The following is a 17,531-nucleotide window of genomic DNA, read 5'->3' as shown; positions in this document are numbered from 1 at the left end:
CTGGGTATCACTTAATATCCTTAGGGAAGATCTTTTCCCTCTCACACTCCAGCTCCATCTCCAGAAAGATGCTGACTGCATCCACAAACTGACTCTGGGAAAATCTCAAATTGCTACATTCCCGATTGCTACATTCAATCCAGTGGTTCTATTCTAATTTTACCTTTTGAGAGTGTACAATATGAAACATCCTGAAGGTTAATTTTTTCCCCTCTTTCAAATATTAGGGTGAGGGCTTAAAAAAGGGGATACAGCTTTAAGTTAAGGCTGTGATTAGTTGTCACTAATTCACAGTAATTGACTTCGGTTATGTACAGATCAGATAAATGAGAACACATGTTTAACTAACAGATGATACATTACAGGACTGTTTGCTTTAATTTATGATCAATCATATGGAGTATTTTTATAACAAGTTTATTTTAGCATTATACCATTCCAAAATTCTTCTCTTGAATCTTTTTTTCCCCTTGTAGCTCCATCTGCTGATTGGAAAAATGTTACATGGTACCATGGTAACACTTGCTGTGCTATAAGACATATTGAAGAAAGTTTTCAGACTCCTCAGGCATAACTAAGACAGACAAAATTGCACAAAGTCAGAGATGCGCTCTAGAGATATTGTTTTAGGAAATTTCATAGATCGGATATTTATACATATTTCACATTAAAAAATTAATAACACGGCCAGTAGAAAAAGTGTCTGTACCTGATAAAAGGCAATTTGGTATTTCATAGATGAAACACATTTTGGTGTTTAAAATACCCTTCAAGTGCTCTCAAAGTGTAAACTGGCAATTTTTAAGTAAAAACTTGACTGCTCAGCATCCAACCACTGATGTCAATGATCAATGTCATTAGAAGACAAGCGATACGCTTAAGGACTAACTTTGAGGGACAATGGGTTAACTGCTTAGGCTTCCTCTCCAGTCAGTAGAAGATTCCTTTATAGGAAAATTGAGAGCACAGACTAATTTGTCTTTATAAAAAGTCCATCTGTGTCATCAAATAGAGCAGCATCAAAAATGACCAGCTATACTAAGTTTAGACTGCTCTTGTGCCCTTAGAAACCAAACTAGCCCTATCTTCACAGAGGGCTCACTTGCAGCAGCAGAGATTAGTAGCTGATACCAAGCAGGAGAAAACAGAGCATGATCAATCCAGAGCATTCATACCATACGCAGCCTTCTATCTCACAAGAAAAAGCACACATGTAGATCCATACTGTGCTCGCAGATTTCTGTCAACAAGGAGAAAGAACTCCATCTCTTGCTTTCAGGCTGAATAACAAGTCCGAGTTCACCCTTTACTATTTAATCTTCTTTCTGTTGAAAACGCACCCCATGTGTGATGATACTAGTATATAATAGTAATAATAGACAGGTGTAATCTGAATTTTTCCAAAGGAATGGGACTTATTTCGGACTTGCTTTCCCATTCTGCATACGCACAAGATGCTAGACCTGTCAACACAACGTCTTTGAAATCCATTTTTCTGATATGAAATGTTTTCTGTCAAGACCCAAACTCCAAGTACAACACTGTCTACTGAAAGCATAATAATTTTTGTAAGCAGCTTTTGTAATGCTGAACCAATATCAGGTACTTACTCCCAGTTTTGTTTCCGGTATCTTCTCAAGACAGATTTTAAGTCTAAAACCCAAGTACCTTTCCAAAGTTTTACACATTTTATGGCTTTTTTAAACACTACTGTTCCAGATTATATCCTTACCATACTGCAGTTCCTAACCGAAAGCAGTGACAATATTTATCCCTGTCCTTTCTAAAGACAGTTGTAAGATTTGATATTAAACTTATATGCTATTAGAAAACTACACATCCCAAAGGCCTAGCAATGGTCTTTATATCCAAATTTGTAAGGTGAGTTACCTAAGCCAAGGAGGCTGAAAGCAGTAGCTCTGATCAGGCTTGAATGAATATGGCAACTGTGTCTTGCAGATTACAGTTCAGTAAAGATGTGGCTGCAAGCCATTTCCACCGCACACTGTAGTTTCCACACAGAACAATTTTTGCCACATTTTGGCCAATCCTCAGTTTGTGCAGTATAGGGACACAGAGCCCAGCATGCATTCCAGCAGGCACATCCCACAGCCATAGATGTACCTACATGTCACAGTGCAGATTCAGTCAAAAATGTGAATCAAGCTTACACATTCCCATTCATCCCCCTGCTAAATACTGGTACTGCAGTGGTTACGGTACCAAACACATTCCACAATGCACATCAACAGATGAACTAACAACATTTTTCTGTCTTCACAAAGAATCAAGCTGGTGTTTTCCGTAGCCTTTACCCTTTCATTAAAGATCAAAATCAGCATGGTCAGCAGTAAGTTCAGGGTATTTCACAAACAAAACAAAACAAACAAAAGAAAACAACAAACCAACCAACCAACAAACCAAACAAACAAGAAAAAAAAAAAAAAGATAATTCATAAAGTCTCAGCTCCTAGCAGTATTTTGAGATATAGAGCATCACACAACATTTGGCCTGAGGCTAAGGACAGAGAGAATCCCACAGACTCCAGCTTTGTGCCATACAGCAGGTAGGATGAGCAGGAGCAGTGAGTCTGGAGCAGCAGTCCTGTGCAGCAAAGGCAGGCAACAGCAGCATCACTGAGAGGTGGGGAGCTGGGGGAGAGGGGAAAGTGAAATCCCAACAGTTTCCTCTGTAAACTGGCACACAGTATTGCTGGGGTTCAAATTTACAGTGAAGACAAAAAGGAATTACAAAATTGAAAAAAAAAAAAAAAAAGTATTACACATGTGATAATGTCTCTCCCTGCAGTGCTGCCTGGGAGTTTCTTCCCATCATAATCAGTGTGAAGGTGCTGCCATGGGCTGCACTGGCCCTATGCTGGTCCTGTGGTGCCCCTGGGCCTCATGGCCACCTCCACCCAGCGAGGGGGCACACTCTAGGGCATTTGGACTAAGCCCACAGCATCAGAAGATACAACAGTTATTGGAGAATTATTTCCAAGTCTGCTGCCAGTCCACACTTTGGACCTGATAGAAAGATCATGCCCCAAAACACATTTAAAAAAAAAAAAAAAAAAGTTTTCCAAAAAGGCAACCCCAAGACCGGAGAGTTTGAGGCTGCATGCCCCTCTTACAGTGATTATGGGTCACCATGGGAGGAACAGCAACAAGCAGGAGCTGCATTACCAGACTAAGCCAGCAGAGGCTTGAAGTTTGCTGTGTTTCAGCATGAGAACATGTACCTAATTTTCAACCATGTAGTAAGACGTAAAAAATATCTGACAATTATTTTCAAACAGAACATTTGCCAGTATTCAACTGTTCACTTATATCCTAGTCCAAAATCTGTTGAGATGACCAAAGACTTTTCACTGATTTCAGTGGACCCTCAATCAAGTCCATAACAATGGTTAACAGGTGGGAAGGGAAAATCCCATTTTTAGCACATCTGCAAGCTGGTAAAACAGCACCTGGCTCAGTATCCATGACAACATCGCTGATGTGCTGCTAAAAACAAGAAAAGGAATAAAGTTTTAATGCCTGTAAAGCCAGCCGGATCAGTTTTCCTGTGTTTTTTCTATTAATTTGCTGATTTTTTTTCTTTTTCTTTTTTTTTTTTTTTAAGATAAGTCTGTTTATAGATGTACGTAATGATGTAAGATTCAAGCATGGACAAGCAAGACTTTAGTTAAGGATATTCTGAGAATGACTGAAAAAGGGGAATGTTCACCTGTGTTCTTGAAAATGCAAGTTTACAGCTGAGGCAATCCCTTTCTCTACATAAAGGGATACAGCTGAAAAAAAGAACAAGGTTTCATACTGAGCATATTTCCAACATACCTCCGTTTTAGAAGTGAGGTCGTCTGAATAAGATCTTTTTTGTATTGTAATTGCAACATGGCCACATGAACAGCAAGAGTGAGGCAAATGCAATGCAGAAGTGAGTTTGATGAATGTTTTTAGTCTGAGTAGTAGGAAGGATGGACTCTGACAAAATTTATTTCCAGGTAGAATCTTCTTCCAATCTATGCTATAAGTGTTAAACTATTTTCTGTATAGGTACTGCATGGTAATGTATACTGGGAGAGTTTAAAGGGTGGCTATTTTTCTTTAGATGAGTGACTAAGAAGCTGATCGTTAGGCAGATGTGGTTTAAGCACTAAGAAATTAAAAATATGTATAGTTAATTGTGAATGAAAAAATAGTTTCACACGCCAAGACAAATTCAAAGTTCTGTGTATCCCCTGCAACAGATGACTCTTCTAGTACCTAAAAGAAAGAAAGGAGTCACCAGGAACACTGGAAGTTGAGACATATAAGCAAGAATAAAGAAATAAAATTTAAAAAAAAAAAAAAGACAGAATTAGCTTGCCAAATGCAGGATTCAAAATCATGGTAAATGATTCAAATAGCTATTCAGTGCAATGGAAATATCTGGAAGTAAGTAGAACTGAAAATGACCACTGGATAACAACAAATCACATGAGTTTCCTTGAAATAAGGCAACAGACTTTGTGAAGTTCTGGGATAATACATACTCATAGGAGCAAAGAATAATGTAAACCCACAACTGACCAGCAAAATCACTCCAGGAAGTGTGTTTTGACCAGCATGTGTTTATCGCACAGAAGACTGGTAAATAGTGATGTGAGCTCAAGCAAGATGGCAACATTTAATGTAAACTGTTTATCTGCATTTATTGTATTAGGATTATGAAAATAATCTACACATCCAAGAAAGATTATTTTAAGAGAAAAAACAAACAAAATCAACAACAGCAGCAAACAAAAAAAGACAAAGAAAAACAAACATAAAACTACACAATGACAAAGGAAAAAATTGGGCAGAGGAAAATACAAAAATATTAGACTATGTAAACAGAATTCATTTTTCCCAAACTTTCTGAAAATTAAGTTCTGTTTAACTCCAATGAAAGACTTGATTCAAAATGCCAGGAGAAACTGATACCAATTAAATGTGCTGCATTTGATCCCAGTTCTACCAATTGGCTCAAAAAGGCTGCAGTCCTGGGCCTGACCCATTGCTAAGGCTTCCATGTCACCCGCACAACAGAGAAGGGAAGGGGAAATCTGTCAGATGTGTCCGTGGCTCCTCAAAATGGGGAGGCCCTGCTGCCCGACAGGACAACCTTTTAGATTTTTATGGTAAGGGCACGAGAAATCCGGTCATCTATGTGTATTCTATGACATTGAGATCCTCCTACATTCCAAACCTTTGTAAATATTCCCACACCGTGACACGGGTATAAATCATAAGAGAGGAAAATAGAATTGCTCTCTGCCTATTATCTGCAAAAATTCTGCTATCATCCAGTCTTCTTCAAATGGTAAACTCACCAATTAATACCGTCTCAGCCCATAACTGCAAGTACTGGCTTTCAAAAACCATCTCGTCATTTAAAATGAAATCAGTGAGCCCTCCAGTGGCAACCTTCTTACATTGCTACAATAAGCATAAAAACTGTATATATGCGGTTAACTCAGTTTCCATTCAATTTAGTTTGCCTTAATCTTCTACTACTTTGATTAAACAACACGTTGTAGCAACCTATCAAAAGGTTTTATAATACCTGCAAACTGATGTATTTTCAGTTCATATACATTTGCTTTCGTTCCTGTGTATGTACAGAATTTATACGTGATTAATTTTAAACATTTAAGTAACTTCACAGAAATCAATGAGGAACTTTTACCTAAGAGGAGTGGAGAAAAAAAAAAAGGGAGAAATTCAAAATCTCAGCCTATAATCTTCTAGTATACAAATCCTACCTCTGGAAACTACAAACGCCTGGGACAATGAATGAATCACTCCCAGGCTCTTCCAATACAAACCCTAGGACGTGACAGATTTAACATAAGCAAAAGATGCTTGTTCTCACAAAGGAGCTTGTTCAGCCATGGAACTCCTCGCAATAAGACATTGTGAAGACAGGATGTCTGGCCCAAAGACAACTGGAAAATTCATTAAACAAAAATCCACCTGGGCCTGTTATTTGCAAAGAAGTCCCTCATCAGTAACCCCTAAAGTCTGAGAGTAATCTGGGAATGTACTATCACATGCTTCTCTAACTCTTACACTCTTTGCTTATAGAAGGCATCCATTATAAAAGTTACAGAGATATGTTTGGCTAAAAGGATCTTTTCTCAGGTCTAGCACTGACACGTTTATGTTTAAATAAAACCTTTGCTCAAATTATTTAACCACTGTGTCAAAAATAACCAGTAACAGGAGGATGCTGGGATTGCACTGCAGATTTTTGCCATTCATCCACTTTTGAGATACTGCCTGCCACGTTGCACAGCCTACAGAAAAAATCTAAGCAGGATTGTGCCTCATTTGTCAGCATCTTCTTGTGCTTGATTCTCCAGTCATTACATGGTATCATCCTGAATTTGTTATATGAGCATTGGTTGCTATGGAAATCATCATCTGCTAAATTCAGCATTATTGATTTTGTTTAACATAGGAATACTTCAGTGTGGCTGCTTTTCACAGCTGAGCTGTAGTCTTTAGACAAGGTTCTGATCACTCCTTTCACAGGAAAACCCATAGAAAGAGAGTTAGAGATAATTAGATCTCAATGAAATGACACAGATCAACACTAGCCTTCAAGCTCTGCAAGGATCTGAATGGATCACAGACATTCTGCATCTCTACCCCTCCCCTGCAGGCTAGGCTCTTGTATGACTTGGGACTAATTTATTCAAAAACGCCTTCAAAATGCAGTTCTTAAATGAGCGCAGGTGCTGGAAGAAGCATACACTGTAATTGGCTCTATTTCTTAAGTCAGTTTATCCTCACACGGAAATCCTCAGTAATTCAGCTAGGTCATTTTCAATACTTACAATAGCTTATTTAGAGACAGCTAAACCATCAAAACAGAGCATCATTCATCACTCTCTCCGAGACCTGGTTCACATTTTTGTGTGAAATGAAAAACAAAACAAAAATAATCCATTTTCTTGATTAACTGAGGGGAGGCTAATTAGCACACAAATAAATCCACACTTATGAAAATGTTTTTCAGACTGAGTACGGCAATACATCCAAAATTAAGTATGTAAATTGAAGCAAACTAATTTTGAAGTCTGCAAAGACGAATATTGTTAATTTTACATATACCAGTAATGTGATTAAGTCTGGGGGATCAGTGCTTTGAGGATTATTTGGGCTGTGAAATAATAGGCAAATACCTCATAAAGCCAGAAATCACAGTCAAACAAAAAGTTCGTTTACTGAATATCAGAACTAAGTGAGAACTGATTTTCTACTGACTCATGGTTTTGAATTATTGACTTTACTGTCTCAAAAGACATGCACCCCAAAGGCTGAAGGATATTTACCACTGAAGTATTTATATAAAGTCTCTTTTTCCATGTAGATTCTTTGGTGCCTAGTAAAGCATGAGTTTGATTATAAAGTCATCCCCCATTAGAGTGCTTCTGCTCTATATGACCACCTGCTATCATAAAACCTGTGATAATTTATTTATAAACATTTCTGTGAAGTTTGAACAAACCAGACAGTAAGTTCAAAAGGTAATTGAGAATCAAAACCAACAGAAAGTAAAATTGTTTAAGCCTTGTTTCCATATGAAACATTACAAATATAAAAGCACAGATAACAGTTCATCAATGTATGCTATGTGTTTCACACTCAAATCATTCACAATTAACTGTGTATATGATTATGACTCATGAAGACAACAGAAAAGGATCCTTGACCATGATCTTGCTGTTGTGTTCAGGAAAATACATTCAAGTATCCTACATTAGTACTCCATAAGAATGTGTTTGAAAACAGTACTGCAGAAGTACAAGTAACTTAATTTTTTCAAATACCTCAAAGAACTGAACAGAAAAAAGATGCAGAGAATTATAATCAGAAACTGCTATGCACACCACAGATGGGAAACTTTGCATCTTCCCCTTCTGCCAAAAAGCATGGAAAATGTTTTTATCCACCATAATTTACATCTTGGATTCTTTCTATGCAACAGTCAGGTGCACAAGAGCCCTTCATTATGATACATTTTGATTTATCATAACCCACACAATTCTGTGGCTGTCCTTAGTCACACGCAACAAGTTGTACAGAGGATTTTAAACCGCTCCTGTCTAAATATACAAAAACACCAAAAACAAACAAACAAACAAACAAACAAACAAACAAAAAAACTTCATAGCCCATCTTTAGACCTGAAGAGATTCTATCCAGACTAGTCATGCTGTTCTCATATAGAATGCAGATTACTGCTGCTCAAAATTATATGCGACTCCATAAGAGCTACAGAAGACAGAGAGAAGCTCAAGGATATTTTCTGCATGCTTTTGCCATTTAAAAGTTTTATCTTGTGTTTCAGCAGCAAGAACTAATCGGACAGCTTTGAGCAGGAGCATGTTTTCCACCTGAGCAGCTCGTGTTCCCCCTAACCGACCCATGCCCTGAGGCTATGCAGAACCCTTTTCAGTCTGTACTGTGGCAAACTTCTTTGATACATGCTTCAATACATGCCTTCAACATGCTGAGGCATGAGTGTACGGTAACAGATAGTCAGCAGCTTTTTCTTTAATAGATGTGCTTGTCATTTCATTCACTTCCAACCTAGTTCAGACACTTCAGAGTCAGGAGCTGTATCCACCAGCTAATAATCCTAATTCCAGAAACTAACTTATTTGAATATGAAAATACATGACAATTAAAATTAAAAGGTCATTCTAGAGCACTGGAGGAAAAAAAAAAAAACAACTTTCGTTCTACAGCTCAATACTGGCAAAAGTTACAATGGGAAGGCATAATTGACACTACCACAGAAAGCAGGCCTCAAAGAAATCACTAATCTGGGACAGGACCGGCTCTGCAGGACATATTTTTTTCTAAAACGTTGTTTAAAATGTTCTTATTCCAGTCCTTAAATAATTAAATTAGGTACTGGTACAAAATGTTTCCTAAAGCCTACCACAAAGCTGCCTTGACAAAGTTTAAGCATTTTGGTTCTCTCCCCACTGGATACAGAACAGTTCGTTCTGTTCTTTGCAGTGTGACTGCCACAGCCTTTGTGTTTAACAATATTCTGAAAAAAATACTAGACAGCCCTGGTTAACAGAGTATCACACAGCATGGCTGAGATTGGAAGGGACCTGTGGAGGTCATCTGGTCTGATATCCCTGCTCAAGGCCAGGACCGTGTCTAGGTGGTTTGAAAGGTCTCCACGAACAGAGACTCCAGCAGCTCTCTGGGCAACCGTTGCCAGTGTCCCAACACCCTCACAGTAAAAAAGTGTTTCCCGATGTTCAGGAAGTACCTCCTGTTGAGTATTGATAAGGATCATGGCTGAAAACATTGTGGCAAAATTAGTTCAGCCAGGAGAAGACACATTCAGAGCAGGGGGAACTGCGATCTACACATTGACAATGAGCCAAGGAGCCACAGATTAGGCTGGCTGACCAACCTAATGTGCTGGAGGATGTATGGGAGGGAACATAGCCCCATCTCCTGATATGCCCAGCTTGACAAACAAAGGAGAAAAGTTGAGACCCTTTTAACATGGCCCAGAGCTTGTTGAAACTTGTTCATCTTTTGCAATCACCACTTGCCCCTGATTTCTGCATGACACAAAGTGCAAGGCGGAGACCCTCAACGTGGCCCAGGACTTGTCCAGGCTTGTCCCTCTTTCGCAATCACCGCTTTCCCACCCCAGACTTTCCTCTACTCTGGGAGCTATAAAAAGCCCAGTTAAAACAGTATGGTTTAGGGAATACCAGTCTCATCTAAGGGCCTGTCCAGTCTTCATCGAGGGAATACCAGTTCGGCCTCACTGGAGGGGCCTAGCAGTCTCACCGAAGAGAATACCAGCTCGGCCTCACCAAGAGAATACCAGCACCCTGAGGACCCTCACTCTGAACCAGACATTGGAGGGCGCTGCGCTCCTGACCCCAGCATCCTTGCCGTGGAACACTGAGGCTACACATCACCGTACATGTCCTGTCATCCACACTGTGGGGCCGTAAGAGGCTGGATCCCTCGCTCTTTCCTTTCTTCCTTTCTCTCTGCTCTTTCCTTCCCTCCTTTTTTCTATACTCCCATTTCTTTGTCACTCCTTCAATATATATATTACTCTTTTTTTCTCTCCCTTATACCTTAGTTTTCCTTCCCTCTCTACCACTCTCTTTCTCCCTTTCCCTTTTGAACATATAAGGATAACACCATCTTTAAGCTCCTCTGTTGATTTCTGGTTAAATTTCATATTACAGCTACTGATGTTTGCCAATGCACCGCTCGTAGTAGGATTTTTGCTGTTAATGTGTTGATAAGTTCTGTTATACTTTTGCCAAGTCACCATTCACTGTAACCAATATTTCAACAAGCACTTTTAGTAAAACTCACAATTGAATTGGACCCTGGAGGCGATTGTCTGTCATTCACATAACCACGCAGAATTAACCCAGAGTTAACTCACACCTGGTCTCATCTGTTGAGTCAGGGCGCGTGTCACGTCTAGAGTTAACTCATCCCTCATCCCATCTGTTGGGACAGGACACATCCCATGTTTCATTTGTGCCTACTGCCTCTGGTCCTGTCACTGGGTACCACTGGAAAGAGCCTGACTCTTCTTTGCACCCTCCCTTCAGGTATTTATATACAACGATAAGGTCTCTCCTGAACCTTCTACTCTCCAGGCTGAACAGCCTCACCTCTCTCAGCCTTTCCTCATAGGAGAGATGCCCCACTCCCTTCATTACCTTTGTGGCCAATCACTGCACCCTCTCCTGTATGTCCATCTCTCTGTTGCACTGAGAAGCCCAGAACTGGGCACAGTACTCCAGGTGTGGCCTCACTGGTGCTAAATGGAGGGGATCACCATTCAACCTGCTGGCAACACCTCTTCTAATACAGACCAGGATACCATTGGCTTTCTTTGTGGCAAGGGTAGATGGCTGACTCATGCTCAACTTGGGTGTCCACCAGATCCTCCCAGATGCAGTCTCTTTTCCTGCAAAGCTGATCTCCAGCTGGGTGGTTTCCACTAAGGAGTGTGCCGTTAGTGGTTCCTCCACAGGTGCAGCACTTTGCACTTACTCTTGTTCAACTTCATGAGGTTCCCCTCAGCCCATCAACCTGGCAGCACAATCCTCTGGCATATCAGCAACCCCTCCCAGTTTTGTGTCATCTGCAAACTTGCTGAGGGTACACTCTGTCCATTATGCAGACCTTTAATTAAGATGCTGAACTGGCCCACTATTGACCCCTGGGATACATCACTATTTACTGGCCCCCTGCTAGACTTTGCACCACTGATCACCGCCCTCTGGACCTGGCCATTCACCTCACTGTGTGCACATCCTGCCAAGGTATCAAGAGATTCTCTATGAACATGTTATGGGAGCCAGTGTCAAAAGACATACTCAAATCTAGGTGGACAATAACCACAAGTCACTCCCGGGCTCTGCCAGGCCATATCACCACAGAAGTTTAACAGGTTAGTCACGCATGACTTCCCCTTGGTAGATCCACAGTGACTACTCCCGGTGTTTTTCTTGTTCCTCACTGTTATAGATTGCATAACTGAAATAAATAACTTACGCTTTTTCTATGGATAAATAACATTTAATCCAATTTCTTGTATTCCTTAAACATGTGTTCATTAGAGCATAAGCAAAACAGCGCTGGGTGCGCGGGGGATTCACTCCGCCCAACACGCACACTTTTAACAATAAGAAGTGTGCTTAAATACAGTATGGTATTACATATTCATAATGACCCAGGAACGCCTATACATATTCATGACCTTTCCCGCTTTTTATTAAAATGAGTCTCAGATAACCATTTACATATTCCCCTCCTTGACCCTCCCCTGTTGCGCCTGCGCAATGTCACTTGGTGAATTTGAGGAAGGGTCTTTAGGGGTCTTTGGATGAAGGCTCCTTCAGCTTCGTCACAGTGGACTTTTTACCTTTGGCTCATTAGGAGGAACTGGCTGGAATCCAAGCTACCAAACCGACTGGAACCAGACTGGTGCCTCCTTCTTACTGTAAATCTTGGCTATCTTGTCTCCTCAAGGTTGCACAGCTGGTTCTGTAAAACTTCTTATCTCGGCATTTAATGAAGTCCTACTTTTTTTAGCACAAGTAGTTACATACAGCTCTAAACTAGATATTAATAATGTGGTTTAAAATGTTAGTTTGTTAGTAGGCCCTTATTACGCAGTTGCTTAACCCTTAAAATGTTAGTTCCCAATATCAATATAACTTCCTAAACAACCTTCATAACTTTTTACATAGAACTTAACCACCTTTCCCTTTTCCAAGTTCAGAGTCCATGCCTCATTTGGTTATACCTGTAAACATTAAACATCTTAGCACGAATCACAACTGCATTTTTCACAATAACTAAAGTAAATTTGCTAATCAAACCAAGAATATGTTAGTAGTTGACGATTCGCTGAGTTGTGTAAATGTTAAACCTCCACTGTCTGCCACATTCTGGTTTTGCAAGTTTTGGCGGGAAAGATGTTGCACACCCCGCTTTGCAAGTTTTGGCGGGAAAGATGTTGCACACCCCGCTTTGCAAGTTTTAGCGGGAAAGACGCTATGTGCTTATGGGGAGGGGGGATGTGCTTCGCTGTGCGGGGAAGACTGATTGACAGCATAGCAACCCACCAACCAATCAGGATGAAGATCGGGGGCGTGTACTTAAAGACGCTATATAAATACTTTTTGCTGCAATTCAACTGGCGTGCCTTTGGGTGCAGCAGTGACCGCCCGGTGGCCTAGTGCTGTTTTGCTCATTTATCTTTAATAAGTTATTCTAGATTTCTTTGAGTCATATTTGACTATAACACTCACGTTCCTGGAAGTGATTATCAAGCATAACTATTCAACAAGCTTAACCATTTAGCAAGGTTATTGCTTTATTTCAGTAACTTTACAAACCATAACCCAAATGTTTTTACGAAAATGATATCAAATTAGTAGTAGAACTTAACAAATTTCTGGTATTGCTGCATTATCATTCACCAATGTTTTTAAGTGTTCTCAGGGAAAAGAAGTTATGAAAGATGCAGCTGAAATGGCGGAGAATAAAGTATTTACCTACTGAAACAGCCTGACATGAAAAATAACATCTGTATCGTAGGCACCACAGTGCTTATCAAATCCTGGCCAAGTTGCTACTTACACTTTACCATGAATGTATTTACCAAGCCATTTTGCTGGGTAAAGATGTTTGCAAGCTTACGTTCTGTCCACAGACCACACACAGCTTTCAACACACATGCACCCCAGCTTTGCTTTGTTTGCACTCTGCGCAAGTACCACCCAAGTACTACAGACGCTCCAGACTTTCAAGTCGGGGGAGCAGCGGTGTTTGTGTAACACACAGAGTCCAGCACATGAGTTCGCAACGCCTACCCATCCCCACAGAGGCACAGCACACATTCATTGTTACCCTGACGCTTTATTAGGAGACCGGACAAGGCTCCCTTCCGGTGCCTGCCATCAGCAGTCCCCCAGACGCCCGGTACCGCTGTCACCTGCGCCGCCAAGGCCCTAAACACGCACCTCGAAACGCGACCACTCAACGGACCCCAACCCCCCACCCTACCGTGGCCCGCACGGTCCAGAAACTGCTGGAAGCGCCCGTCCCCCGCCCGCGGCTGGCCAATCACCGCGCCCGCCCCGCCACTCTCTCAACCGTCACCCTCTTACGTAACGCCCCCCTGCAGCTTCAGGGGATTGGTGCGACGCTGGACGGCCGAGTCACGCGGCGGCCCGGGGGGCGTGGCGGAGCGGCTCGCTATTGGCTGGCTGGGCAAGGCCAATAGGAGCGGAGCTGTTGGATTCAAACGGAGAGGGGTGCGGCAGCGGTGGTCAGTCGGGGCGGTTGTTCTTGAGTGGAGACGCCGTTGCAGCGCGTGCCGCCGCCTCTCGCCATGGCTAACAAGCAGATCTACTATTCTGACAAGTATTTTGACGAGCAGTACGAGTACCGGTACGAGTCTGGGGGGGGGGTCGGTTGAAGGGAGTATCAAGGGGCTCTAGCCGGCCCTCTCGGAGAAGGGCCGCGTGGGCAGGCGCCTTTCCCGGGGCTCGCGCGGTGCCCTCAAGGAATCGGCTCCGTTGGCGGCTCAGGCTTCTGTGGGGTCATCGGGGCTTAAAGCATGCGGGGAGGGGCCGTGCCGTGTCTCGCCTCTTCATGGCGGGTTTCTGCTTCGCTCTGGGCCGGCTGGGGGAAGGGCGACTGTGCAGCGGTCGTGCAACATAAGCCGCAGCCAGAAAGCGCTGAGCGAAGCCGTGGGGGTGGGGCGGAGGGGTAAAGGCCGCTGCCCCTCCCCGGCAGAGCGGATGCTGGGGCAAGTCTGCCCGCAGGGTTCGCTCAGCCGCAGCTGGCCAGGCCGGGGTGCGTGTGGACCGCCGCGCTCCCGCGCTCGAGGCGCTGGCAGCAGCTGCGCGAGGCGGCGGCGGCCCCGGGCCCTTGTAGGCACCGCGGGACTTGCTGCCCTACTCGCCCGGGTGCCCTAAAGGTCTGGGGCACGGAGCTCGGGTAGAGCACTGTCTCAAAGGCTTTATGAACTACACTTGTGCACTTGGTAGTTCTGTGTTTTGACTTGGTGTTGTAACTGCCTTCAAAGCTGATGCGTATATCAAAACGCATGCTTTATCTATCTTCAAAGCTCGAACTGAGACGCTATGTTATTCTTGCTTTCCATTAAGTAATAAAGAAATTTGCAAATGTGAAAAGCGGGCTGTATGTTTCTCATCAGCTGACTGATGAGGCTCTTTAATGGTGTTAGCGTTCTGTCTTTCTAAACCAGCACTCTAGTCTCTGTGGAAAAGTTACTGTTGGTCACAACACGCAAAATATGAAAAAGAGTGACTTTATCAATCATTCTGAAAGCCCAAACTTACTTTTCAAATAGCTGATATGATGGTAAATTGCCAGGAACACATACTTCTATGTAAGTAGCGTGATTGGAGCATACAGGGGAATTAATCTCTAATAGGAAGTAGACTGACTGTTGCAATATAGATTTGCATTACAAATGTAGTGTTTAGTAGACAAAGTTATTTTAAAACTGGATTCTGGGAACAGGGGCTTTAGCATCAAATCAGTGGTACCGGTCAGCACCCCAGGCTTCTTTAGAGGGAATACTGGTAATTATGACTGAATGTGCTTACTGTCTTTCAGTGTAGACATAGCCATTGGCGTATGGAACAGGTGTTTAATAATTAAACCTCTACAGGCATGTGATGCTGCCAAGAGAACTCTCGAAGCAAGTGCCAAAATCCCATCTAATGTCTGAAGAGGAGTGGAGACGACTTGGTGTTCAGCAAAGCCTTGGCTGGGTTCACTATATGATCCATGAGCCAGGTAATCATATCTGAACAGAATTAAATGAACTAAAAAGTCTAAAATATCAGCTGCCTGATGCTTACCATAATTGTGTAGTGAATAGTTCCTCCTATTGTAGAATTACTATTGATGGAATTCACTACTGAATTTCTCTTTATCTGATTTCTCTTTATCTCCTTGCTATTTTAGCTGTTTGGCAGCAAAGGCAACTTTAACAGCCTCTGTCTTAAACTTTCACATCTGATATGCAAAAATAGGCTTCTTGTGAGCTCTTGAGTAATGTTGATATCTCAGTGACTGAACCAAACTTTATGTAGTAGCATATCCTTCAGTCACAAAGCTGACACATCTACTTTTTGTACAGAAACTTAATGGATGCTCACATAGACAAGGTCCTGTGTTAATGCTCTGAAAAGTCAGCAGTATAGTTTGAACTCTAGTTATACAGCCTATTAAAAGCAGCATTTAAAACCAGTTGCTCAGTTAATGGGGTGTGCTTCACCCTAAAACTCTACCAACTAGGATGTACTGAAAACAGCCATCCAAGGTAGCTTACCATTGACAAGCCTGACACATTCCTATCCAAACTACTCTAGGTGAAACTGCTTTAGCAGGTGGGTTGGACTAGATGATCTCCAGAGGTTCCTTCCAACCCCAACCATTCTGTGATTCTGTAAAAAGTTAACTGGTGGTAAATGAATGGCAGCAGCATGGAGCTCCAAGTTCCTGATAAAATGGGTGGCGAAATTAGCATAACCTTTTAGTGTTTCCATTGCATGGACATGTTAGATACTTTGGGCTTCTGGGAGGAATTTACAGTTAGATCAATAATCATGTCAGTTGGCTGCACTAACTAAAGTGGCTTTTGCTGATGCTTGACACTATGTACCTAACAATGACAGCATTGGTGGTTTGGTAGTCTAAGTTACAGTAACTAAGTTCATCCAATAGTGTAATGTAGAAAGACAGAGTCGGTACTAATAATAACTAAAAATACTCTTATTTTTCCCAGTAAGTATCCTAAGTTAACGATACAGCCAACATATGGTGTAAAACTTTCAAAAGCATCTACTTGACTGTTGTAAGGTTACTGGAAGGTTGGTCTGTAAAAATACTACACATAGGGCCATATTTGTAGACTTCTTAATCTGTTTATTATTTGACAGCAAGCTTCAACTATTGTTCAAGCCTTCTTAAATGGAATAAATACCTGTAATCAAGACTTGGGACAGACTGACACATTGTTTAATTTTATTTCCACAGAACCGCATATTCTTCTCTTCAGAAGACCTCTTGCAAAGGATGAGCAGAAATGAAGCGTTGCCTATAAATTTTCTCCTAGATCTTCTGGAACTATGTATATGACTGTATATATGATGGTAGTATTCAGTGAATACTTTAAAAATGTACAAAACATGCATCCATACTTGTGCATGAGCTGTATTATTCACAGCAACAAAGCTCAGTCAAATGCAATTCCATGTAGGCTGCTATGATGTTCAAAGAGTGTTAAATTTTATGTTCTTTACTGTTAACGTAAGTGCTTATCTGACTGTTCAGTTAAGTTTGTTTTTAGTAAAGTCACATATATGTTCTGACTAGATGATCACTTTTTACCTGTGCTCAGTAACTTGCACACTCAGCTTTTCTGCTGAAGTGTAGCATGTTCGCCTGTTTAGTAGTAGGCGTAAAGAAATAAAATACACGGGTTTTAATGGAAAGTGTCTATGGTTCTAATTTGCCAAACAAAATAATAATTGTTGAACATGCTAAGAACACTTAGGTCAGAAAAAAATAACTTAGTGAACCTATGTTCTGAAAGAATTATTTTGCCCTACGGGCTTAAGTTCTAACCCTGATTTCAATTGAGAGCTGCAAACAATCTGAAAAGCAAGCTGGCAGTGGTAGATAGACTAGTTTCTGACATGCTTAAATTATAGGACTCTGTAGTTAATGTCAGTTATAATAGGATTAATTACTCTAATTACTAATCATCCTACTTCATGAGTTGGCTAGTGATAAGACCTAAGAGAATGGCTTAACACATCAGGGTAAGTTCAGATTGGATATTAGAAAAAAAAAAAATTCTTTACTGAGAGGGGGCTCAAGCACTGGAACAAGCTCCCAGGGGAAGTGGTCATGGCCCTGAGCCTGCCAGT

At 41.6% G+C, this 17,531-nt stretch overlaps 1 protein-coding gene across 1 annotated transcript; it reads left to right on the top strand.

The window, feature by feature from the left end:
* The first annotated feature begins 13,763 nt into the window (after nt 1-13,763).
* Nucleotides 13,764-17,093, top strand: CKS2 (CDC28 protein kinase regulatory subunit 2). Its single transcript, XM_065045773.1, has 3 exons — nt 13,764-14,010; nt 15,263-15,390; nt 16,636-17,093. Exons 1-3 carry the CDS (start codon nt 13,952-13,954, stop codon nt 16,686-16,688), a joined length of 240 nt encoding a protein of 79 aa, XP_064901845.1. The 5' UTR covers nt 13,764-13,951; the 3' UTR covers nt 16,689-17,093.
* The last annotated feature ends 438 nt before the right edge of the window (nt 17,094-17,531 follow it).

The sequence above is a fragment of the Columba livia genome, chromosome Z, assembly GCF_036013475.1.
Source record: "Columba livia isolate bColLiv1 breed racing homer chromosome Z, bColLiv1.pat.W.v2, whole genome shotgun sequence".
Classification (NCBI taxonomy): Eukaryota; Metazoa; Chordata; class Aves; order Columbiformes; family Columbidae; genus Columba; species Columba livia.
This window is presented reverse-complemented; position numbering and strand designations above follow the sequence as displayed.

What these genes read in the sequence shown, in the direction of transcription:
- CKS2 (XM_065045773.1), top strand. Translation starts at nt 13,952, where the DNA reads ATGGCTAACAAGCAGATCTACTATTCTGACAAGTATTTTGACGAGCAG. An exon ending in GACGAGCAGTACGAGTACCG is followed by an intron (nt 14,011 to 15,262) that starts GTACGAGTCTGG and finishes AAACCTCTACAG; the next exon opens with GCATGTGATGCTGCCAAGAG. An exon ending in CTATATGATCCATGAGCCAG is followed by an intron (nt 15,391 to 16,635) that starts GTAATCATATCT and finishes TTATTTCCACAG; the next exon opens with AACCGCATATTCTTCTCTTC.